This window comes from Panulirus ornatus, chromosome 37 (assembly GCF_036320965.1).
Source record: "Panulirus ornatus isolate Po-2019 chromosome 37, ASM3632096v1, whole genome shotgun sequence".
NCBI classification, from domain to species: Eukaryota; Metazoa; Arthropoda; class Malacostraca; order Decapoda; family Palinuridae; genus Panulirus; species Panulirus ornatus.
Genome location: NC_092260.1, coordinates 30,345,756 through 30,371,784, shown reverse-complemented (window position 1 = coordinate 30,371,784; position 26,029 = coordinate 30,345,756). Strand labels below are relative to the sequence as shown.

The 26,029-nt window shown below is 45.2% G+C and overlaps 1 protein-coding gene across 1 annotated transcript in view; it reads left to right on the top strand.

The window, feature by feature from the left end:
* Positions 1–26,029, top strand: part of dachs (unconventional myosin-IXb-like dachs) — a 167,333-nt gene that overhangs the window by 93,374 nt on the left and 47,930 nt on the right. Inside the window, exon 2 of the mRNA XM_071684210.1 lies at positions 20,611–21,048. Coding sequence (XP_071540311.1) covers positions 20,611–21,048 — 438 coding nt within the window. The remainder of the gene's footprint in view (positions 1–20,610; positions 21,049–26,029) is intronic.

The window sequence follows — 26,029 nt, the reverse complement described above, 5'->3', positions numbered from 1 at the left end:
CATCTTTTGGTCAGGTGTGGGGCCCGGCGAACGCGACACCCAGCCCTTGATGGCACATCCTGCTGCGCTCATCTTGTAGTAAACGTTTTTAAGTTTCTAATTGTGAACCACAAGTGTTCAAAATGTTACAGCTCCATCAACTTGATGCTAAAGAGGAAAATTAAGTAAATTTGATGGGGTATAATTTGTTGGTATTTGGAAGCTGCCAGATTATGAAGTAGGCCGTGTCTTTACTGTCCCTGATCTCTGGTCTCTGTCATTTGTCTGCTATGAGTGTTAACACCTTATCCAGTAGTGGCTTCAAGTTTTTGTGGGTGAGTGTTGGAGCGGTCGTTTGAACCGCGGAGGTGAAGGATCCACCTGGCCTCGCTGACCAACTACTCCATCCTGGGGTATCCTGTACCTCCTCTCCTGCCTCCCCTCCCCTCACCCTAGATGTGGGTAGCACCAAACGACTACTTACGTTGTGCTGTTCATGGATTCTGTGATTAGGAGGCTGGTACCGGAGGTGTGATGAGGTGGTAATGACGTGTGGATGATGTCACCGATGGCTGCACAGCGCTGCCGTCACCACCCTGGGCGAGCCGCTCTCCCTCGCCATCCACCGGCCTCTAGTCCTACCAGTTTTTTGATAGCCTATACTGGTCAGAGTCTGGCCAAAGGGGAATAACATCCCACAGGAACACTAGTGGGATGTGTTGATCTCTAGCTGGTCTCAGAAAAATGTTAGGTGTGACTTTGGCCCCATTTCCTACCTGTGGTAACTCCATTGTAGGTTTGGGGACAGGAGAGGAACCTGACCCCTTGATGCACATCACTCTACGGATTCTTGAAGCCCTCAGGTTGTGCGGATACCAGGCTTGGTCCAGTAGATAAGTTTTGCCGCATCCAGATGGTGAGGATGGCCAGCTGGGTCCAGTTTTGTAGTCTCTGGAGAGTCTAGATAGTGAAGGTGGCCAGTGAGGTCCAGGAAAGGAGTCATCAGATGGTGAAGACTGCCAGCTAAGTCTAGCCTCGTAGACTCCAGATGGTGAGAATCGTCAGCTCGTTCCAGCCTTGTTGCCTCCAGATGGTAAAGACGGTCTGTTGGGACCTATCTTTTAGCCACCAGATGGTGAGGAAAGCCATCTGAGTTCAGGAGAGGAGTCTTGTAATCTTTAGATGGTGCAGATGGCCAGCTGTGTCTAAGTCCCCAGACGGCGAGGATGGCCAACTGGGTTCGTTCTCGTAACCTTTAGAGAGATTAGATAGTAAAGATGGCCATCCAGCTGGGCTCATGAGAGGAGTCTTGTAGCCTTCCGATGGTGAAGATAGCCAGTAGGTCCAGTGTTGTCGCCTCTAGATAGGGAAAATGGTCAGCTGGGTCCAGAAGATGCCTACCTTGGCTGTGACGTCAGGGGCAGGGATTACAGTGATAAGACACAATAATTACTCTCCCCAGTTATTTACCGTAATAGAAACGAGTATGGCGGTCGCCTCCAGCAGGGCAGGCGACGTGTTGCAATGCTGATGGTGGAGATAGCTGGTGCAGTGCCGGCCGAGTACCTGGGTAACCGGTGAAGCAGTGACTGGTGTGGATCCTGCAGTGACCGGTACTAGGGCAGCATTTACCGGTGTAGAATAGCAATGATCGATGTGGAGGCTGCATTGATCAGTGTCTGGGTATCACTGACCAGTGTCAGACCAGCAGCGACTGATGTGGAAATAGTAATGACTGGTTTACGGTAACAGTGAATGGTGTAAGGGCAGCAGTGACCGATAATGGGGCAGCAGTGATAATCTTGGGGGAAACAATTCATGATGTGGAAGTAGCAGCGACTAGTGTAGAGTAAGAACAGTGGATGGTGCTAGAGCCACTATGACTAGCTTAGGGGACGACAGTGACCGGAATGGAAAAATTGACCCTATGAAGGTAGCAGCACCTGTTATGAGCATAGTATGGACCGGTGAAGGCGATCAGTGACAGGTGTGTAGATACCAGCAACTGAGACAGAAGCAACAGTGAAGAGCATGTGGCTAACGATGACCAACGTGGTTACAGCAGTGACTGGTATGGGCGGCTGCTCCAGAGACATGTATGGAGGCGACAATTGGCAGATTTTTTTTTTTTGAGGAGGAAGTGATGAGTGACACGTGTTGTGAGTCATTCTCTACTCTAATGTACAAAAGGTAGTGACCTAGTGACTGCCTTTGGTGAAGGTATAGGTGGCATTCTGGGCAAAAGTATCCATTGTGGATACAACAGTGACTAGTGTAATGTCACCATGTAGGGACAATAGTACCTGTTTTGCCAGCAGCAGTGACAAAAGTGAGGTGACGGTTGACCCAGGGGTAGCAGTGACCAGTGTAGGGGCATAACGGTGAATGATGATGGGTAACAGCTACGTTTGTTCGGTTAGAGCAAGTGATGAAGGCCTCAGTGACTGATGTAGAGCAGCAGTGACCGGTGAGGAGGTATCAGTGACTAGTGGCAGGGCAGCAGTATCCAGCATATGGGCAGCAGTAACCTTTGTAGGATAGCAGTGTTTTGGGCAAGGGCAGCAGTACTGATATAGAGGTGGTAGTGACTGCAGTGACTTGTGTTGGGGTAACAATGGCCAACGTAAACGCAGAAGTGATCGGTAGTGGGATGGCTGTGACCACTGCGAGAGTAACAGTGACATGTCTAGGGTACACACAACAGTACCAAACCAGAAGCACAGTTAATGGCTGCCGGTACGGGAGGAGCAGTGACCTGTATAGGGGTAGGTGTGCTTGTTTGCGGAGAGCCGTGGTCACCGTGACAGTAACATTGACCCATGTAGGGTAGAGTTGAGTGTGACCCGTGGGGAAGACAGCTGTCGACAACCAAGGTGCCAGCATGAGTGATCAGTGTGGTGGAGTGTTTGTTTGTAGTGGATGGATTAGATCACGGTATCTCTGGGAATTACTGCGGTATGAAAATCATGAGACCAGGCGGTAGATCGCCCCTGTAACTTCTCATACAGTAGTCTTCTAGCCTCCGTCTTTATATTCTTCCACTTAAAAACAATCTTACAAATGTCTAAACTTCCAATTTCCTTACGTTTCCAAACTATTCCTTTACATCATGCAGTTCCTCTCCCCTGTAGCAACCCCGTATTCTGTACTCTGATGGCTCTTGGTATAAGTGGGACTGGCAGAGAGTACAACAGAAAAAATGAGGCCCTGAAGCAAGACTCCCTGATAGCTTTGGACCCGAACCCGTTGGTAGCACTTGGGGAGGCTGTCCATACAGCATATGCATACAGCCGGGGCTTTACTGATGCCCACTTGTGACTATGAATGGGGTCCTTGCCATTGACTATGTAGGAGTTTCCACTTGTTGGCACACTATTCTTTTTTTTTTAGAAGATTTTCAGCACATCGTTCAGTCAGATACTTAATGGTTTTGTTATAGTTTCAAATAGTCCTCTGATGCCCTGACAGTATTTCTCTTCATCGGTCTTAATGAAACATTTAATATTACGGTAGAGATATTAACCCTAACGTAGATCCATCTCATCTTCACATACCAGCTACAAACCACTTTGCCCGTTACTGACATAGGTTCAGATTTCCCCTATCCCATATTAAGCTTCTTTCACACCTAATTATTTCTTGATCACTTATTCCTGTCCACGTAAAGGAAGTAATTGGTGCCACCTGCACTAGGATCTTTTATCTCCCAAAAGTCCTACTTAGAATTTAGAAACTATTATCTGGTATGGTTCAAGCTCTCTCTCTCTCTCTCTCTCTCTCTCTCTCTCTCTCTCTCTCTCTCTCTCTCTCTCTCTAAATTGTTCATTCAGGTTCTCACCCATTATGCTGGTTTCTGTCATCTTGACTTTCTGCTAAACCAGATCACATGTTTGCTTCTCAAATTCATGTCCATAATAGTTATTACCACACACACACACACACTCGTCACAGACGGATCCTGAAGGACTAGTAACAGAGGCCATCATCACTGTCCTCTACAGCCTGTCCACCAGCTACCTAGCATTGCTCACCATCTTAGGGACGAGACCTTTCACGTCATCACTGTCTTTACACTCACTGGATCCTCTGACTGTTACCCAGTCTGTGCAACGTGTGCTTTGCACACTGTTCTGAAATGTTGCCAAACCAAAGTCTGCATCATAGGACGCCACAGTCAAGCTGGCTAAGATTGACCCATAGAGTTCTGGAACCTTCCTTCTGTCTCGTAACTACTTTTACGATCACAGTTCTGATAATATTCAGACCATTATGTCTCGCTTATTTCACTCCGGACGCAGTGCTCACTCTTCCACTTCTTGCTACTATCACACTTTTGAAACCCAGTGAATCTGATATTCATCCTCTAGCCCATCTTTCAATCTTTCAGTCCACTCACCTCTCAGTGGAACTAATCGCCTGTTCATGTAGTCTCTTCTGTACAGATGTTGCAGTATGTTAGGCGGCAAGTATACAGACATGTCCTGTCCCTTCGTCTCTCGCACGGTACAAGATAGCCTTTCCTTGTATATAGAGCAGGATGTCAGCGCATCTTGAGGTATTGTGACTGTGGTGTGTTCCTCTCAGTCAGCAGTGGCAGGAGGGGGGAATGCAGAGTTTGGTATGGATTGTTAACTGTGATTCGTTTTTGGAGACACGTAGCGGTGACCGGTGCAAAAGACGCATAAAAATCATTGTTGTACGAATGAACAGACAGTGCCTGGTATAAATCCAGCAGTGACTGGGGTGATGGATGGTCTGACTGTTACGGGGCAGTGTTGAGCAACAGCAGGATACTACCTAGGGAGCAGCACTGACCGGTGTACACGGAGGTAGTAATATCCTGTACACAGAGAGCAGTGTCTGGTGTAGAGGTAGCAATGACCGATGAATGGGCAGTGGTAGCTGGCGTAGGAGCAGCAATGACCAATTGAGGGTAACAATACTCAGTGCTGGGGTGAGGCGGGTGGTACAGGGACAGCTGGCTGTGACTGGTATGGGGAACAGTTAACATCGGCTAGTGTAGTAGATAGGTGGCATTGGCTATTACAGGCAGGAGGCAGTGAGCCGTGACTGGTGTTAGGGACAGCTGGCAGTGACTCGTGTGCGAGAGAGGCAGCAGCGACTAAGGCTAAACGCGTCTCCAAACTGTATGATCACATTAATAGCTCGGGGGACGTCACCACTGTCACCGCGCGCTAACCCGTGGTCCCAAACCCTTCTGCCTCAATTGCTCTCTTTCTCTCCTCTCTCAGAGTTTGCATAGAACTCCCCCCCCCCCTTCTCTCTCTCTCTTTCTCTCTCTCTCTCTCTCTCTCTCTCTCTCTCTCTCTCTCTCTCTCTCTCTCTCTCTCTCTCTCTCTCTCTCTCAGGGGGATATTTTCATATGGTTACCCTCCTACGTTGTATAGGTGGATTATGTCAAGCGCTGGGACGCTTTACAAAGTGTTCCAGTCACATAACCTTACGTCGTGGCCAGTCACTCTACCGTACGTCGTGGCCAGTCACTCTACCGTACGTCGTGGCCAGTCACTCTACCGTACGTCGTGGCCAGTCACTCTACCGTACGTCGTGGCCAGTCTTTTATGAATTCCAGCCAGTCTACCCCACACACTGGTAGTGGTGTGGCCCATCACTCTTACCTTGCGCGTGCATCGTGGACAGACTTTCATGCACCAAGCTCGTCATCAATGTGGATGGATACGTAGTCATGGCCTCAGTGGCATGCACAGGGGGATGCAATGCCATGGTTCAGGGTAAAGTTTGCTTTACCCTGAACCTTTTGTTATTATCATAAATCCTGATGAAGCGGGCGTAATGCGTTCACTCCAGCATAACATGGAAACATTACCAGGCATGTTGGATACAAAGTCATTACTTGTTTTTTTACTAGCGCGCGTCATAGTACTGCCATATGTTGTGGATCTACTGACATGTGTTGTGGATCTACTGGCATGTGTTGTGGATCTACTGGCATGTGTGGAGGATCCTTGCGTCTTCGTCATAGTGTCTCATGCCTTAGTCATGCTGTCCGCCACCGTTAATGAAGGCAGCAGACCGCGCCACCCGGGCCAACTTCCGCTGGTTCGTCTTGTGTACGGCCGTGGCCTCGCCGTCATCATCTAGCGTCATCAATGAATAAGATTATGTAGTAAGACCTTCAACTACCGCCCTGCCATTTACCAGACCGGAGAGGCTTTGGCCCAATACCTGTTGGAGACCCCCCCCCCCCCCCCCCCCCCCCCCGCCGGTCCACAGAGCCACCCTTCTCGTCCAGCAAGGTAATATGTTGTACTCCGTCACAACCCTGTGTCTTCTTGGTAATTAAAAGATTAATTATTTGACCTTAATGAGTTCTATATTACTGACCCTGGTAGGAAGGGGATAAAGATATCATGAGTGTATGTGTGTCATCATGAAGTTCATGGAAGAACGAGGAACGTCAGGAGAGGCGACACGTGTGTTATCTTTGTGTTGCTGCATATCCCGTGTGAGGCCACTATCACTCAGGTTAGCTTCATGATACCTTGTGTGAGGCCACTATCACTCAGGTTAGCTTCATGATACCTTGTGTGAGGCCACTATCACTCAGGTTAGCTTCATGATACCTTGTGTGAGGCCACTATCACTCAGGTTAGCTTCATGATACCTTGTGTGAGGCCACTATCACTCAGGTTAGCCTCATAATTCCTTGTGTGAGGCCACTATCACTCAGGTTAGCCTCATGATACCTTGTGTGAGGCCACTATCACTCAGGTTAGCCTCATAATTCCTTGTGTGAGGCCACTATCACTCAGGTTAGCCTCATAATTCCTTGTGTGAGGCCACTATCACTCAGGTTAGCCTCATAATTCCTTGTGTGAGGCCACTATCACTCAGGTTAGCCTCATAATTCCTTGTGTGAGGCCACTATCACTCAGGTTAGCTTCATGATACCTTGTGTGAGGCCACTATCACTCAGGTTAGCCTCATAATTCCTTGTGTGAGGCCACTATCACTCAGGCCACTATCACTCAAGCTAGCCTCATGATTCCTTGTTTGAGGTGTGAGGCCAAAATCACCCAGATCGGCCATATGATTCACTGCAGGACCGCCTGCAGAGAGGCTGGTGGTGGGGCAATGTCTAGAGGGCGGTGGCGTGGGTTGTGGGAGCTGGGAGCGTGGGACGAAGATGACGTTGTGGGAGCTGGGAACATGGGACGAGGATGGTGTAGGTTGTGAGAGCTGGAAACGCTGGGATGGAGGATGTTAGAGCGTGGGAAAGAGGTAGTTGGGGGGAGGGGGAGCAGAGGGAGGATAGGGTGGTGATGATTGGGTTATGAAAGCCTGGGAGAGTTGTTGAAAGGTGAGTTGGGGGGAAAGGGGGGCTTGCGCAGGATCTGGGAGAGGAAGTGGACGGTGTGGGAGAGAAGACAGCTCTTCAGAACATAAGGGTGGTGTTGTGACCAGTGGGAACCGCTTGCCCTACCCTTCGTCAGAAGGAACCGTCAGCTGCAGCAGCGAAAATCCGTCATCCTGTCCCACGTATCTTTATACTCGTGTGATCACTCTCAGGCTTGTGGATCACCCTCAAGTCCGTGGATCACCCTGAAGCCCGTGGATCACCCTCAAGCCCGTGGATCACCGTCAAATGCGTGGATCACCCTCAAGCCTGTGGATCACCCTCAAGCCTGTGGATCACCGTCAAACGCGTGGATCACCCTCAAACGTGTGGATCACCCTCACATGCCCATGGATGACCCTTCCTGAGAGCTGTGGGGGGCCCCAGAGAAGGGGATAATGATGCATGGGGGGAAAGGTATCCTGCGGCATGTAGCTGATGCTCTTCCCTGCGACACTCACTGTTTTCTAGTTCAGTAAACTCGTTCGTTACGTTTACTGCGACATGATAATGTCTGTCATAGTGTGGGAAAATATAATTATTTCATGGAAGGCCAGATGACTCCTCGGTCATTTACATCATTTTTCTTGTTATATTTGTTAAGGGCAACTTCTGACCAATTATAAGAAATGAGGCCTTGGCTGTGTAAGATCTCTGCTGGTATATCGCTTCTATAACGTATAAGAATTTCTTTTTGTTAAATTGTTGAATAAGTTCTTCATTTTGAATAAGAACCTTATATCATCCACTAGATTAAGATGTTTCTGATTTTTCATAGACTGAAACAGGACTGGCAGCCAAGATATAGCAATGGTCTATCATAAAGTGTTGGTGGCAAGTATATAAAAAAAATCTCTGTTGTTATCATTTATTTCATTTCCCAGTCTCTCATGGTTCTCTCAGATAACGTCAGATATGAAGATGTCCACTTCGGGAACCATGTGACCCTCGCGTATATTCGATCTTGATATCGTTTCATTAAGATCCACATGATCAAATCAACCATACAGCAGCCCGCACACGTCGCTGGATGTTATTCAGAATTTATTCCAAACACTTTTCCCGTGGAAACAACTCTTCTGTTACTCCTGCTCCCTGTCGAGTGTTTAGCCTGACATCTGTGTGTACTCGGGGTTTCTCTCTCTTCATAATCTATGTATTGTTCAAGTAGCCGAGTAAGGTCACTCACTTCCCGGTCATCTTATAGTTGTTTTGTATGGCTCGTAGACACTGTGAGGCCAGAGTTTCATCTTGGCACCTACGTGCAGTTTTTATGGTTTCTTTTCTCTGCTTCTCTCTGTTTCACTGGAAATGATTTTTTTCATCTACATAAATCATATTCATTATTTACTTGGTGGGATGACGCAACATTAAACAAGTGTAGCTTTAAGTTTTTTAATGGATTGGTTCTTCATACGAGCTCTGCCATCATCCGCCAATGATGATGTAAGCGTGATGTTCGTGTTCGTATCAATGTCAGAGTTGAGATTAGAAAAAAGTGGGGTAACGCAATTTCCCAGAGGCACAGTACTTTTTTATGTTACAAACACTAGGTATTATTTGGCTGTCCAATACATTTTAGAGTCTGCTTCATCTGAAGTTCATGACCCAACCTGCCACTTTTCCAGTCATGCTCTGTGTTCGCATTTTGTGATCTATGACTTCATAATCACACTCCACAAAGTCAGGATATATTACTTGTGTATGTTATGATCTGGTATCTCTGGTGTCTTACTGAGTTGATGTTACCTGGGGACACGGTCCACGTCCTCCCTGACGAAGGTCACTGTTATACCTCGGTGTGTCACCATCACTCCTCGCGAGAGGGTAACATCAGACGTCAGCAGGAAGTAAAGTACAGCGAGGGGTATGGACGTCCTGAAGTTAGTTAAACCCAAGATAAGGAATTATCTAGTTAATCATACAAGCTGTCGATATGAGGGGAGCTGAGGGCTGAATGCCCATCAGGAAACACATGGCATTGGAGAGTTAAAAATGTGGCGTCTTGCAGTAGACAGTGGGAGCTGACGTACTGCGGACAGCACCAGGAGTTAGTAGCCTGCAGCTGAGGAAGGCGTGCGAAGCATGGGCGTGGTGATGGCGCGTGGCGGGTGCTGGTAATGATAGCGGGTGCGCCACTTGGTTGCTGCTGTCGTCACGACGCAACCTGCCGCAGAGACCCGCCAGTCACGACCTGGCCCGCCCCCAACCACCACCCGTGCCACCCAGCGCCCCGCGCCCGCCACCTCCCGGGACGACACGCCCTCTGCTTCCAGCCCATGTCAGGCACCACGTCCTGCAACTCGCTCCTCATATATGTGGTTCTTGTTGTGTCATACGCCATGTCAGACGGGTGTTGTGGCACACCCCTGCACTGCTACTGCCGTCACAACTCATGATGTTGGAGCCCCAACCACACCGGTAGTGTTACCATACATAAACACAACCACAAATACAACACACACACACACACACACACACACACACACACACACACACACACCAGAATATCAGATGATACACAGAGGGAGAGTGATCATGTAAATGCTTAGTCTGGTTATACGGAAAATGATGAACAAAAGAGGAAACCAAGCTTAGAGAGGGGAAATAATGCTGGAAACTGCATAGGATTAAAGAATTTCTATCCCCACTATACAGATAAATGTTATGGAAGGTTTTGTTAGATTTACAGTATACGAATGGGAACATCGGTACCTTTAGGTGCAATATAGAGAGAAAGAGCTGATGTGTACTGTGGAGGAGACATGAACGAGACTACAACAAGCGAGCATTTGGAAAGTATAAGAGTAAGTAGCTGGTAGAGCAAGTTGAGAAAGAAGGAGCAGAGAATCTTAAGAATAATGTTGTTCAGTAGTAGGAAATAATTCAAAACTTTTCCATGAATTCAGTAGGAGTAAACTGTCGCTTACAGACCAGCTCATCGAGTGAAGGAATTAAGAGCGACGACGACTTGTAGGTCATGTAATAATGTGATGAATGATAATTTCAAAAGCGTTTTCACTTTGGAAGTCACTAAAGCCTCTGCATGGAACGGGGAAGAGATCCTGGAACGTATTGAGATTTCTGGAAAAAATATGCAGACTGGTAAAGGGAGCTGACCCATACAAGGCTGATGGTTCTAAAGAAGTTTCTCCATGTGTGCTGAAGAAGTGTGTAAACATGCTTGATAGGCCACTTGAAATATTGATCGTAGCTGTCTTTAAGAAAGGAGACCAAAACGTTACGCTGAACTACAGACTTGGAAATGATATTCAGAAAGCTAACGGATTATTTCTTTCAAAGAAGAAACTACCTAAGCGTTAGGAAACAAACATTCAAGGAAAGGTCATGTGTAACCAATCCCCATCTTCTGTAAGAAAGTAAGTTTCTCTTTAAACAAAGGGAAGTGTGGATCGATTGTGTGTATCTAGACTGACCAAAAACATACAACATCGTTTGACATAGACGCTTGATCCTCAGGTACGAATGAGGAAATTCCTTTCACTGATAGAAATCTACCTTAGTGGAAGGGAAGAAGAACGAATGATTAATGTGCCTTCTCAAAATAGGCCACTAGTGATATACCGCAGACCTCGGTCCTTAGACCATCCTCTTCATAAACCATGAAAATTTCTTACTAAAAGACCTAGACTCATACTTGAATATGTTTGCGGATGATGTCAAGGTAACATGAGGGAAATAAAAGTGATGAGGATTGCTCAGCTTATAAGCAAATATCAAATCTTGTTTAATATGTGTTTGATAAAATTCAGCCAGATTAAATGCCGAGTAATGAGGATGGGGCACAGGGAAACATATAAGCTGCAGGAATGCGTGTGTGTGAGAGGGATTTGGTGTGTCAAAATTTCACCCAAGGCTTACCTCAGGTGGACTGTAAAGGAGACAAACTGTCTGCTGGCAAATATACAATGGCATTCAAGAACACAGACTTGATAATACTCAGCAAACTTATCACATCATATATTAGGCCAAAATTAGAATGATTCTCAAATTAGTCAGCGAACTTAAAGGAGCCCACAGAGAAGGTTCAGAGGAGGAAAACAAAGATGGAACAAGAATTAGTGGAACTGAATTACAGCTGGAGGTTACAAGCCATACATTTGTTAAACATGGAAGGGAAATGAGTAAGAGGTGGCGATGACATCCTATAAGATTTTCAACTGATATCCTGATGATGATAACAGTTAATAATAATAATTATTATTTGAAAGATACAAAGACAGGACAGCCAGAGACCATCGCATGAAATTAAGCAAGAAACGTTTTAGAAAAGATGTAAGAAAGTAATTTTATGATAGAAAGTAGTGGATAAATGGAGAGTGTTTGGTGAGTAGTTGATGAATGACATAAACTGAGTGATAAGACTGGGAATGGTGAACCACAAGAAAAGTAGATGAAAAGTTGATAGAGAGTTGAAGAGATGGAAATCCACCGGTAAGACCCCTTCTGCTGCCGTATAGTACCACACCACACCACAACACCACACCACACCACAACACCACACCACAACACCACACCACAACACCGCACCACAACACCACACCACACCACACCACAACACCACACCACACCACACCACACCACAACACCACACCACAACACCACACCACACCACAACACCACACCACACCACAACACCACACCACACCACAACACCACACCACAACACCACACCACACCACACCACCACACCACAACACCACACCACACCACACCACAACACCACACCACAACACCACACCACAACACCACACCACACCACCACACCACCACACAACACCACACCACAACACCACACCACAACACCACACCACAACACCACACCACCACACAACACCACACCACAACACCACACCACACCATACCACACCACAACACCACACCACACCACAACACCACACCACAACACCACACCACCACACAACACCACACCACAACACCACACCACAACACCACACCACACCACAACACCACACCACAACACCACACCACACCACAACACCAAACCACAACACCACACCACAACACCACACCACAACACCACACACCACAACACAACACCACACCACAACACCACACCACACCACACCACAACACCACACCACAACACCACACCACACCACCACACAACACCACAACACCACACCACCACACCACACCACAACACCACACCACACCACAACACAACACCACACCACACCACAACAGCACACCACACCACAACACCACACCACAACACCACACCACAACAGCACACCACAACAGCACACCACACCACAACACACCACCACACCACACCACACCACACCACAACACCACACCACACCACCACACCACACCACCACACAACACCACACCACACCACCACACCACACCACCACACCACAACACCACACCACACCACCACACCACAACACCACACCATAACACCACAACACCACACCACACCACCACACCACAACACAACACCAGATCACACCACCACACCACACCACACCACAACACCACACCACACCACAACACCATACCACACCACAACACCACACCACAACACCACACCACACCACAACACCACACCACAACACCACACCACACCACAACACCACACCACAACACCACACCACACCACACCACAACACCACACCACAACACCACATCACACCACCACATCACACCACCACACCACACCACACCACACCACACCACACCACCACACAACACCACACCACACCACACCACACCACACCACCACACCACACCACACCACAACACCACACCACAACACCACATCACACCACCACATCACACCACCACACCACACCACACCACACCACACCACAACACCACACCAAACCACCACACAACACCACACCACACCACCACACCACACCACCACACCACACCACCACACCACACCACACCACCACACCACACCACCACACCACACCACCACACCACACCATAACACCACACCACAACACACCACAACACCACGCCACACCACAACACCACGCCACACCACATCACAACACCACAACACCACACCACAACACCACACCACACCACAACACCACACCACACCACAACACCACACCACAACACCACACCACACCACAACACCACACAACAACAGCACACCACAACAGCACACCACAACACAACACCACACCACACCACACCGCAACACCACACCACAACACCACACCACAACACCACACCACACCACAACACCACACCACACCACACCTCCGCACCACACCACAACACCACACCACAACACACCACAACACCACACCACAACACCACACCACAACACCACACCACAACACCACACCACACCACCACACCACACCACACCACACCACCACACCACAACACCGCACCACACCACAACATCACACTACACCACACCACACCACAACACCACATCACAACACCACATCACACCACACCACAACACACCACACCACACTACAACACCACATCACAACACCACACCACAACACCACACCACAACATCACACTACACTACACCACACCACACCACAACACCACACCAAAGCACCACACCACAGCACCACAACATCACACCACACCACAACACAACACCACACCACACCACAGCACCACACCACAACACCACACCACAACACCACATCACACCACACCACAACACCACACCACACCACAACACCACATCACACCACACCACACCACACCACACCACAACACCACACCACAACACAACACCGCACCACACAACACCACAAAACACCGCACAACACCGCACCACACCTCACCACACCGTACAACACCACACACACACACACACACACACGGAGACGAACGCTCTCACATAAGAATTATGAAATACTTGTAAGCCGGGTGGGCAGCCAGCCACCGAGGGAGTGGAATGGGTGCCTTGGGCCCGGCCAGACCTGTTCTGGCCATCCTGCTCCCGCCACCTCGGCCAAGTAATGTATAAACAGTCATGTCCGTCCGTCTTCTTCCTCGAATGTAAGGTGAAAGACGAATTACATTGAAGCATTATATAGGGGACTTTCCCTCCTAGTTTACCAGTTAACGTGTACCATAAAATATACTATGAATAATTGGAAATATCACATCTTTTCTTTTTATGTCTTATTTTCATCTGTGTGTGTGTGTGTGTGTGTGTGTGTGTGTGTGTGTGTGTGTGTGTGTGAGTTAAGAGGTTCCTGACTCACCATGCTGCCGGGGTACCAGTAGAGACATGAGGATAACAATATGGAATACTGGAAATGTTGAGCTGGTCTGGTCACAGTGCTCGTGCTGCGGCTCCTCTTCCTGGAGCCAGGCCGGTCACAGTGCTACTGCTCTTGGATTCACATCCTTCACCGTGTTTCTTTTGTCTCTCTTGTTGATAGAACCCCAGCCTTTCCTGTTGTTCTGTTGTTCCTTCGACTGATGGAGCCCAAGTCCTCAACCGACCTCTAATGTTTCTATTCTTATTTCTTTTGTTTATATTGGAAGCTTTATTTTGCCTGATTACATGAACGACCACATGAAAGGTCGCTTGGCCGTTAAATATGAACGTGGTGACTTGAGTTTTGATGTATGGAGACATCTGACGAACGTGTACTGAACAACAACCATGGGACAGGAATATTGTAAAAATAGAACTTCAATAAAATAACAACAACACACACTGTTCACTATGATAACAACAATACACACTGTTCACTATGATAACAACAATACACACTGTTCACTATGATAACAACACACACTGTTCACTATGATAACAACAATACACACTGTTCACTATGATAACAACAACACACACTGTTCACTATGATAACAACAATACACACTGTTCACTATGATAACAACAATACACACTGTTCACTATGATAACAACAATACACACTGTTCACTATGATAACAACAACACACACTGTTCACTATGATAACAACAATACACACTGTTCACTATGATAACAACAACACACACTGTTCACTATGATAACAACAATACACACTGTTCACTATGATAACAACAACACACACTGTTCACTATGATAACAACAATAAACACTGTTCACTATGATAACAACAATACACACTGTTCACTATGATAACAACAATACACACTGTTCACTATGATAACAACAACACACACTGTTCACTATGATAACAACAATACACACTGTTCACTATGATAACAACAATACACACTGTTCACTATGATAACAACAACACACACTGTTCACTATGATAACAACAACACACACTGTTCACTATGATAACAACAATACACACTGTTCACTATGATAACAATAATACACACTGTTCACTATGATAACAATAATACACACTGTTCACTATGATAACAATAATACACACTGGTCCCTCATATCCAGTGGCCATGAGGATCCTGAAGGCGCTAACCAAATATAGTGCTATATACATTGATCACGTCTACATCTGAAACATGCAAGTATCCCATGAATTTTAATTTCAAGTTTGCTCATCACTGGGAGGGACACGAGGGGGTGGGGGTGGAGGGGGACAATTCTCATTAGTCATCCATCATGGAACGAAATGCAACTGGTTACTTACAAGCTTGGTTGTAGCCGAGCTGACAGTTGCTCATAAACAAATCTTGAAAAAGCTTTTAAAGGCGAATGTTTAAAACTTTTAAGTAACATGTAGCTATCAAACCACACGGTAATGCAATGCACCATGTAGCTCTTCAGTCGCACGTTACTGTATCGTGTACCTATTGAACAGTATATCAGTGGACCGTACTGACACGGACAAGATATAAGATGGAATCATTCACGGAAGACGATATACTTGTTGTATCTCTTAACTGGTTTTAGAGATTGGGTTTATACACACACACACACACACACACACACACACACACACACACACACACACACACATATATATATATATATATATATATATATATATATATATATATAGATAGATAGATAGATAGATACATAGATAGATAGATAGATATATGTGTGTGTGTATATATATACACGGTCTCGTATCAAATGTAAGACTTACATTACACCGTTACAGTTCAGGTGTAAGAATAAGAACAACAACAATGGCACATAGACGAACATACCCCCAAGTTCTGGTAGCCACTGGTGACAGGGTTCTACAAGAACAATTATCTTTTTGCGTGTGGCCGAAGTAATTACATTTGGTGTGATCGAGGTTTCCTGCCGGCCAGACAGTGGTTTATGTAGTGATCTTCTGGTGTTGTGAACAACTGTTACAATATCCGGATGATATTAAGAAGACTTTACGATAGATATTGATGAACTGTCGACCAAATGTTTGAAGAACGTAACTATGGCAGATATTGATGACAAATCGACAGAAAGGCTTGTTTCAAGAACAAATTTACCTCTTAATCACCTGTATATTCATAGATATGTTTTATGTTATTTGCTAACAAGGCTATCGATCGCTGGGGGTCAGCGGGAAGGAACCTGCATCACACACTTCAACTCCCACATTATCTTCGTATGTTGTATCAACCACAAACACTGGAGTTCATTTCTCCGGTACAGCTGATGACGTAATGGAAATCTTCCATCTTCTTCAGTAGAGATGCTGAAAGTAAGTCTTTATATCTCTTCTGAACGTTATACTTTCTTTTTTTTCTATGTTTCTGTCTTACATAGAACCTGATTGCTTTTTATTGAGAAAATCGACCATATACAAAATATGGACATTGGAATGAAGAATTTATCATTATAAGGATGACTACTGTTCATTTGCAAGAAAAACGAAAAGAAGAGTCCGTGGCGGCAGAGTTCTTGGTGAAGGCGCGAGTGTATCACAAGATGGCAATGATTAATGAATACCTTATAACATGAGTGGAGAGACGGTCAGTGTCATCATGTGCTTAGCGGACGCTGTCGAGGCAGTACAACACCTGCCTCTCCAGCGTTGCGTCTGGGACACACACACACACACACAATGCCTCAACCAGATATATTGTCCACAACTGAGGCGTTCAGTTGCCTCATTATCGATGATTTCCACCCGTAACACCCACGGGATCTCATGGTTTTACATAAAAAACAGCGAGACTTGTGCCAGTGTTCTATGTCCACCATCCTCGGCGGCAGCTCTCTCCCAAGGCAGATCAAGTTCCCCGCGTTGGTCACTCCAGGCTGTGTGGGTAAGGCTGCCTCCCATCCTTGTCGGTGGCTGGGGAACTTAGTGATCCACACCGCTTACAACCTCAACTCTACTCTGAGGAGAAATGAAAAAGTTGGCATGATACTTTAGATACCGTCTGGACATATCTTCAAGAACTAGTACTTCGATGGCTGTAGATCTGAGAAAGTAGCAGAACTGCCGGCAAAACTGAAAATGTCGTAGGAAAGACAGAGGGCGGGATGGCGTGTTATCCACAGGCAAAAGTACCCATGTAAAACTGTTCCTCATATTTCCAAATAGAATATAAAAGTATCTAAAAACAAAATGAAAATTGATAATTCAAATGGAATGATTGTCGATGCCGGAGTGTGATGGGACTGAGTGACGACGTAGGAGTGTGACGGGACTGATCAACGGTGAAGGAAACCATTTAACTCCGCTCTAGGTGTACTCGCTAACCTTCCTTAAGGGAACTCGCTTCCTTTTTCAGTGTCCCTTCCTTCCTATGAAACTATATATATATATATATATATATATATATATATATATATATATATATATATATATATATATATATATATATATATATATCATTTCTTCCACAGGAACAGTGCACTCAAACCAAACACACCAGTCTGGCCTTTAAACTAAGGCATCAGAGGAGAGATAATTATTCTTCGTAGCTTCAGAGTATATTTTCATATGTCAACATGACTTGTGGAAAGCGCATGCACCCGCCAACGTTACCAAAGTCCTCAGTTTCGTTTAAATATCTGGTCCTTCTTAGTCTTCCACTTTGAGCCTCGGCCGCTTTGTCAACGTCAGAATAAATTATACGCTATTTTTCATACACATTTTCTTTATTTATTCTTCTGTCGATTTTATTATTATGATAATAATGATTATTATTAAAACAAAAAACTGTTTATTCTTAATTTTCCGAGCTTGAATTACCTGTTGTTCAACTAGTCCTCATTAAACTGTATCACTCATGATACTAAAGGAATCTCATGAAGTGACCCCGAAGCCATGACCAAGTGTTCTTCCACGATCTATGTCGCCTCGATTGTGCCAAGAACGAGGTCTTCCTCGCAGCCTGTGGGACCAAGGTCCTCCTTAGACCTCACGGGATTAAGGATCTCCTCAAGAATTTTAAGTGTTTCTACATTTTTGCATCTTGTCGGTAAAATTTACCTTATGAAACTATGTAATGTAGGTAATGAAAAAAATATGTAGTGAATCAACTTCGTAACAAACCAATGTTTGGAGTCTGACTGAGACCTCTTGTGACCTCTGTAATACTTTTGCGCTACCGCTCACAGGATGAGCATGGGGAACCCAATGAATTTGCCGGGGTTACCGTCACAAATCCAGTCATTATCAGAGTTCTTGGAATCCAGGTCGTCATCAGAGCTCGCGGGACCAATCTCCGTTGGAGATCTCCTCCCCACATTGTTTTGTTTACACACTTGTGAATCCTGGACACATCCGTCCACCAGCAAACCCAGCAACCTGGACATAACGGAAGACCCTCCCTCACTAGGATACTACATATCTAAACTTGAATTTAATTTCAGCATTTTATTCCTTGATAGAGGAACGGGATCCTAGTGCTGTCACTTGGTACAGTTTTGATTACTTTTGGCGAGAGTAAAGTTATCCTTTGTTTTTAAAGAATCTCACCAGCTTTATTTTCTTAAAGTGTTTGTGTATGTTACCTTACTAAGTGTTTGTGTATGTTACATTACTGTCTGTGTACGTTACATAACTAAGTGTTGTGTATGTCACATTAATGAGTGTCTGTGTATGTTACATTACTAAGTGTCTGTGTATGTTACATTACTAAGTGTCTGTGTATGTTACATTACTAAGTGTCTGTGTATGTTACATTACTAAGTGTCTGTGTATATATTACTATATTGTCTACTCTCTAACTTTAATGAGTCCCTTTAGGGAAGATATAAAGCCAAGTGTGTTTCCATGTGTAATGTAAGCATCGGCACTACTGTATCACTACTTCAGTAATCACAAATGTCTGTATCAACTTTTCCTTGTTGACAAGAATGACCATTGTGGTAGCAAGTAGTGCTACCTTTCCTCGCCGGACGCGTTCTTCGCTGAGTAATTGATGTAGAGGCGCACCTCTTCCTCTACAGCTCAGTTTCGGACCGAATTAAGCTGTTATTTTTACGATCGATCAGGCTGTCTTAGGCCTCGGCTGGCAGAATCTCACATCCTTTATAACGTAGTTGATGGGATACGTAGTATGATGTCTCCAGTGTGTTCTCGAGTATCTCTTGAACTGGTGACGCAGTGTTTCTGATACTTGACGGTATTATACTAAAATGGTCAAATGGTGTCTACGTTTCATGTTACTGTATTCATAACCCTTTGTATTCAAGTGCATCGATCTGTATATTTTTCCATCTATCTTGTCAACAGGGGAATTGTTTTTGGCGAATAGTGGGAACTATGCGAACCATTCGATATTTTTCCTTGTGTGCTAATGAATCTCTTTCCCATTTGTCCCTACATAATGGTTTACGTAAGTTCTGTCGTTTCTGGCGTGGTAGTTTTATGGTGTGACATAGTCCGTGTGGCATAGTCCGTGTGATATAGTCCGTGTGACAGCCAATGTGGGTTGCAAGTGGGTTCTATACATCTTGCTCAGTAGTGTCACCCATGCTGAAACACTCCACTATCATAAACCAAGGTGTACATGTAAGTATGTATTAATGCATGTGTTCGTGTATGGATATACAGAAACCATACACGAGATTCATAGGCTGGGATATTCACCTGATGCACTTAAAGACTGACGTTTTTCTTTTATTCATAACCGAATCATGTATTCACTGATCGCCTTGTAATGTTTTTTTCTCCTACTTATACTGTGACTTTCCTGACTTTTTAGCATTAGGTGGTAATGTTTGCTTTGTCTCTGTTTACATAGGTTAATATCTGAACTTCTCCATATACATGTGGGAGTGCAGGTGTGGCCCAGCCAGCACATCCGGGTCATGTGTCAACACTAATGTTCTGGTCCTCCGGTACAGATGCGTGCGGGACGAGCGAGGCGGCGCAGCTGGAGCAGCGGTTGAGGTCCCTTGGGTGCGAGTTGGTTACTCTGCGGTCAAGACTGCCGCCCGCACTCCATCACTCCCGCCCAACCACACCGCCCACCCCCATCACCAACACCACCACCACCACCACCACCTCCGCCAACTCTTCCTTCCACGCCACCAACAACAATAATCCTTCTCCTAACGCCAACACCACGTCCGCCACCACGACGGCGACTCCCTCCACCACCTCCTCCACCACTGCCGCCAACAACAACAAGAACGCACAGACGCACAACGGCGCCCCGCTCCTGCTGCCCAGCTTCTCCGTGGGCAACGGCACCACCTCCTCTGGCGGCTCCGACAACCGCATCACACCCAACAGTTCCGCTTTGGCCGACGGTCTCAACTCTTCACAGTCGTTTCTTGCGGGTAAGACAACCAGTTGTTGATGACTGACCTACATTAACTTCTCAGGGTCTCCTTTTGTCTATAGATCCTCCAGAGGAACATCTGACTGTACGCCAGACATTATCATCTTTGTTGTAGTTCAGTAGACCGCAGCGTGTCAACGTTAAATTGACGGTTTTCAAATAGCCTTACTTGACAGTCATAAGTTTGGACCTGACTGACGTGTGGCTTGACTATGCTGTCACATGGATTGAGTGTCTTGAGGGTTGACTTGACTAACACTTAAGTTAATATGACTGATGTGTGGACTGATGTGACCCACGTCAGCTGGATCTCAAGTTTACTGATTACCACCAAGAATGAGCATCGTGTTCGTCGATTATCTTGAAGTGACTCACAGTAGGGTGGCCATCATGTGGACTGACTTCCATTTGAACTGATCGTCAGGTGGACTGTGTTACATGGACTGATTATGTTAAGTTAATTATCAGGTGGGTTGATCATTTCATAGTTTGTCATGTATAAAGAATATATGATGATTATGATTAAGAACAGTATGTTAATATCTAAGATTTAGGCATCATAAAATCTCAGATTATAGTAGATATGACAGATTAGACAAGTTTAATCAAATTAATCAAGAAAGCTAAAATCAATAGTAAAACATCCAACCACCAGAATCTACAGAGAAAGCGAGCTGTCACTGACGTGTTCAGAGGTGATGTTATAATGGCATGTTTGGCATCCTACACCGCTCCGTCTCGCATCTAGGAAGCAACAATTCCTGTGCTCAGCGATTGTTGCTTCCGTAGATGGTGAGTGTAATGAGAGGCAACAACTGTTAGTGGCCATAGTTAGTTAAGATTGCCTTACTGAACTTAAGATAAAGATTTTTACGTCACTGGTCGAGTAACTATGTTAGGTTCTGAAGAACATTCTGATACTTCGTAGCATCACCTTCCAGAATATCTTGACGTACATGTTTTGGTATTTTCTTATCTTTCATTCTGATCTTGTGTGAGCTGTTTAGTGCCGCACATGGGGCTGCATACTACAGTTGCGTTTTGTTACACAGTATACTCAAAGTAAGAAACGTCTTTCTTGTGAACAAGAACAGTCCTCTTAGGTAGGTTATGATGAACACTGTCTGGGACGCCTTTATAATTATGTGATCAACTTGTTGGGTCCAGTTCAGTGAGTGAGATGATACACAGCCCAGATAACCTCACATGGTCAACAGTAGGTGAGGGAGTAACGTGCAGAGTTACACAGTAGGAGCTTCTGGTCTATCCAAGTGGACAGATACTCTTAAGTGTCTCAGGGTTCAGCGTCATGCTTATCTGAGTTGCTCTATGTCTAGACTCGTCGAGCATATGTTGCAAAATACTGCAACAACTGGAAGTAGTTCTGAACAAACATAAGATCGTGATTCTAGTTAGAGCAAAGATTAAGCTCGTATCTCGGGAGTCAGTGATGACAGTTAGGAAAATATATAGTCGTAGTCGAGTGCCTTTTATCACATGGCAGGTGATGGAAGATGGAGTACCAGTCTGATAATTCCCCTCAACGATCTGATCGGTAATTCTGAGTGAACGGGAAAAGCAACTGGCGACATCCCAGTAATTACGTTAAGTACAATATCATACATATTTCACATTATTATATTCTTAAAGGAATAATTCCATAGAAGGAACGTATCAGACCTTCAAATGAATCAGGTCTGAAATGTATAAAGGAATTGTACAAGTGAATTACTACTGAAATATATCCGGAATTGATATGTCTTCTATCAATTATCTAGCTACAATACCCTCAAATGTTTCGACGCCAGTGTTGAAGGAAGCGGGCAGAATAGTGTGTCTGTTATACATGGGATTAATTTGGCTTCCATCCACATGTTTGGGGAAATACCCGAGTTTCTTCATGGAATATTCTGTGAGGAAGGTTAGTGGTGCTGTAGAGAGATTCTATAAGGAATGTAGCGGTTGCTGCGTCAGGGAGACTCCTTGGCTTTTCCTCCGTCCCTGCGGAGGTAAAGGTGGTGGCAGCAGCTCTGGTGTTACTACCTTATGGAAGACAATAGTGAGGACTGGCTTGCATGTAGGTTATCGATCACGTGGGTTCATTGTCTTCTTAAAAACTATCATATGAGTGTTTACTGACATGTGAGTTGACTGTCACGTGGGAAGCAGTCATGTAGGTTGAAATGTGTGGTGACTCGTTTAACCGACCTTCGTGTGGAGGACGGGTCGTGTTAATGGACCGGTAATTGGGTTTATTATCATAAGGGTCGGTTGCCATATAGGTTGAGAATCGAGTTGGGAGGTACGGGGGATAACTGTCTAATCAGTTGACTTAATGACTGCTATGTGGGATGTCTCTAAAGAAGGATCATTATCATATGCGTTGGCCATCTTGTGGATGAGCTACCGTATGTGTTTAGTGTTATGTGACTTGTGCATCACAAGGGCTGAGTATTTAATGCTTATGTGGATGTGTTACATTCGGGCTGACTGTTGTGCTCGTCAACGGTCATATGGGTCGACAAACATTGACTTTGACATCATAAGGGTTGGTGTGACCATCATGCGCCTTGATCACCATGTGCGCTAAATATCATACAGGTCTACCTATCGTTATAGACACCTTGATTATGTAAAGCTGGCCGTCATGTGAGCTGTCGTATTAGGTGGGTTAAATATCATGTTCAAAACTCATGCGAATTTGCAATCGTGTGAATTGACTATTATGCAAGTTGCATAGTAATCATGCAGCCTGATTATTAATCACCTGGACTAACTATTAATCTCGTGAGAAGATTATTCATCATACTGATTGACTTTTCATCAACTGGGCTGATTATCCATTACATGGGTTGAATATCCTTTACGTGGGATATCTATTCATTACATGGGTTGAATATAAATGAACCTGTACGACTATTCATCACGAGGGTAGACCATCCAAAGCGGGGCTCATGTGTCCAACTCATTGGTCATGTGGTTAGCACATGGTACATGTATGCAGCACGTGGTCATATATTCACCACGCGGGTCACGTATCCAAACGCGTAGGTCATACCTTGGCCACGAAGGTTATCTAGTCAACACGTGGAATGACAGTCCAGCTCGCTGACCTACTCTTCATCATTTGTGTTAACAACCGTTTGAGTTAACTATCATGTAAATTGGGTGGGGGCTTGACCACCACATGAGTTGACTGACTGTCACACCAGTCGACTATCCATCATGTGGTGTTGACTATCCATTATGTGAGGTCGACTATTCATCAGGTAGGCTGGCTATCCTAGTGTTTCTGCCCCTGTAGCCAAGGGGTTCTCCTCATAATAGCTGGTGGATCATCTAATGCAGGTATTACTGTTCCTTGATTGTAGTTGCCTTCGTCTAACAGATCGTGTGATTATTTTGATCGTCTGGGTATTTACGTACTGGCCTCATTAGCTTAATACCACGTCTGCTGCGTAATAACTCACTAGCGTTGTAGACATTTTCGGCCATTTATCTTCGTTTTGCTGCCTAACCGTAGCGATCCCTTAGCATAATCTACTGCCAGCTCCAGAACCAGACGAGTAGATTAACATTCTTCGTCTGGCTCTCTTCTTTTATATCACGAAGTGTAACGGAGTGATGTATCATGGTCAGTGTGTGTGTATGTTTGTGTGTGCGTGTGTGTATGTGTATGTGTGTGTGTGTGTGTGTGTGTGTGTGTGTGTGTGTGTGTGTGTGTGTGAATATTCTGTAGAGAGAACTTAACACTCATGGCATCCCCTCCCTTGGGCTCTCTCCAAAATCGTACAATTCTAAAACTTTTTTATGCTGTCAGCATTTACGATTTCATCATTTAGATTACTCATTCATCCATTATTCTGACACTGTACTACAAAAGTACTTATTCACGGAGACACCATTTTTCGTAACAAGTTTCTTGCTTAATCTCTTCTTGTGGCCTCTGGTTGTTCTGTCTGCATCTTTTCAGGAACTGTTCACAAACGACATCATCAAACTGTTTTAGAAACAACAGACAGATTGTCTCCTCTACAGTTCTCCTGAATTTGAGCTTTGGCTTCAGGTTAGGTTCAGTGTCGACTTCCGGGTACCTCTCACACACATATCTCTGCAGCTTACCTGTACCCAGGTAGATGCTACTTGTATTAAGGCCTTACTTTCTCTTCGTTTCATCATCATTTCTCAACGACAAAAGTTTGGAGTTTGTCTAGGTCTAAATGTAAGTTGAAGAAATCTTAAACATTCTTTACTTTCCTCATGACTTGGGCATCATCTGCAAATAATCTGAGAGTGCCAGTGCTTCTGGTAAGTTAAATACAAAGATCAGGAGGAGCAGTGGCCTAAGGACCGATCCTTGTGGCTCACTACAGATGACCCCTAACCCATTTCCAGAAAGCTTCTCTAAGATGCGTTCCTATGTTCCCCTCCACTCAGGTACTTTTCTAACCATGGGAGGGGTCCCTTCTATATTCATATATGAAGCTCCAGCTACTTTACCACCTTCCTTTGTGGTACGGCGAATACTTTTTGTCATCCTTCTCTTTCGTTTAAGTCCAAGTTCACTTTTTAATTGTAATATAAGAGAAGTTACGCATGACCATTCCATGATGCGTTTTTGCATCTGAGTTTGAGAGTTTCCCCTTAGAAAGTAGTCATCTACTGACGTTTGACTGTCTTTACCAGAGTTTTACTGACCACGCGTCAGAAAGACCGGGCTGCAGTTCAGCGCAATCTCCCTGTCCTTTTTCGTATAGACAGGTATATCATTCTCCTTCTTCCACTCCCTTGCCAGTACGTCTTATACCAGCGACACGTTGAACAATATTTCCAGCAACCTGTCGAGCGTATCTGCACATTTTTTCAACAACTGTTGAGAAACATCATCAGAACTGAAAGCTTTATATGGGATCAGGTCCTTCAGTAGTGCGTTAATGTGTGTTTCAGTTGTAAGTTATTTGTGCTGTACGAGGAGAAAG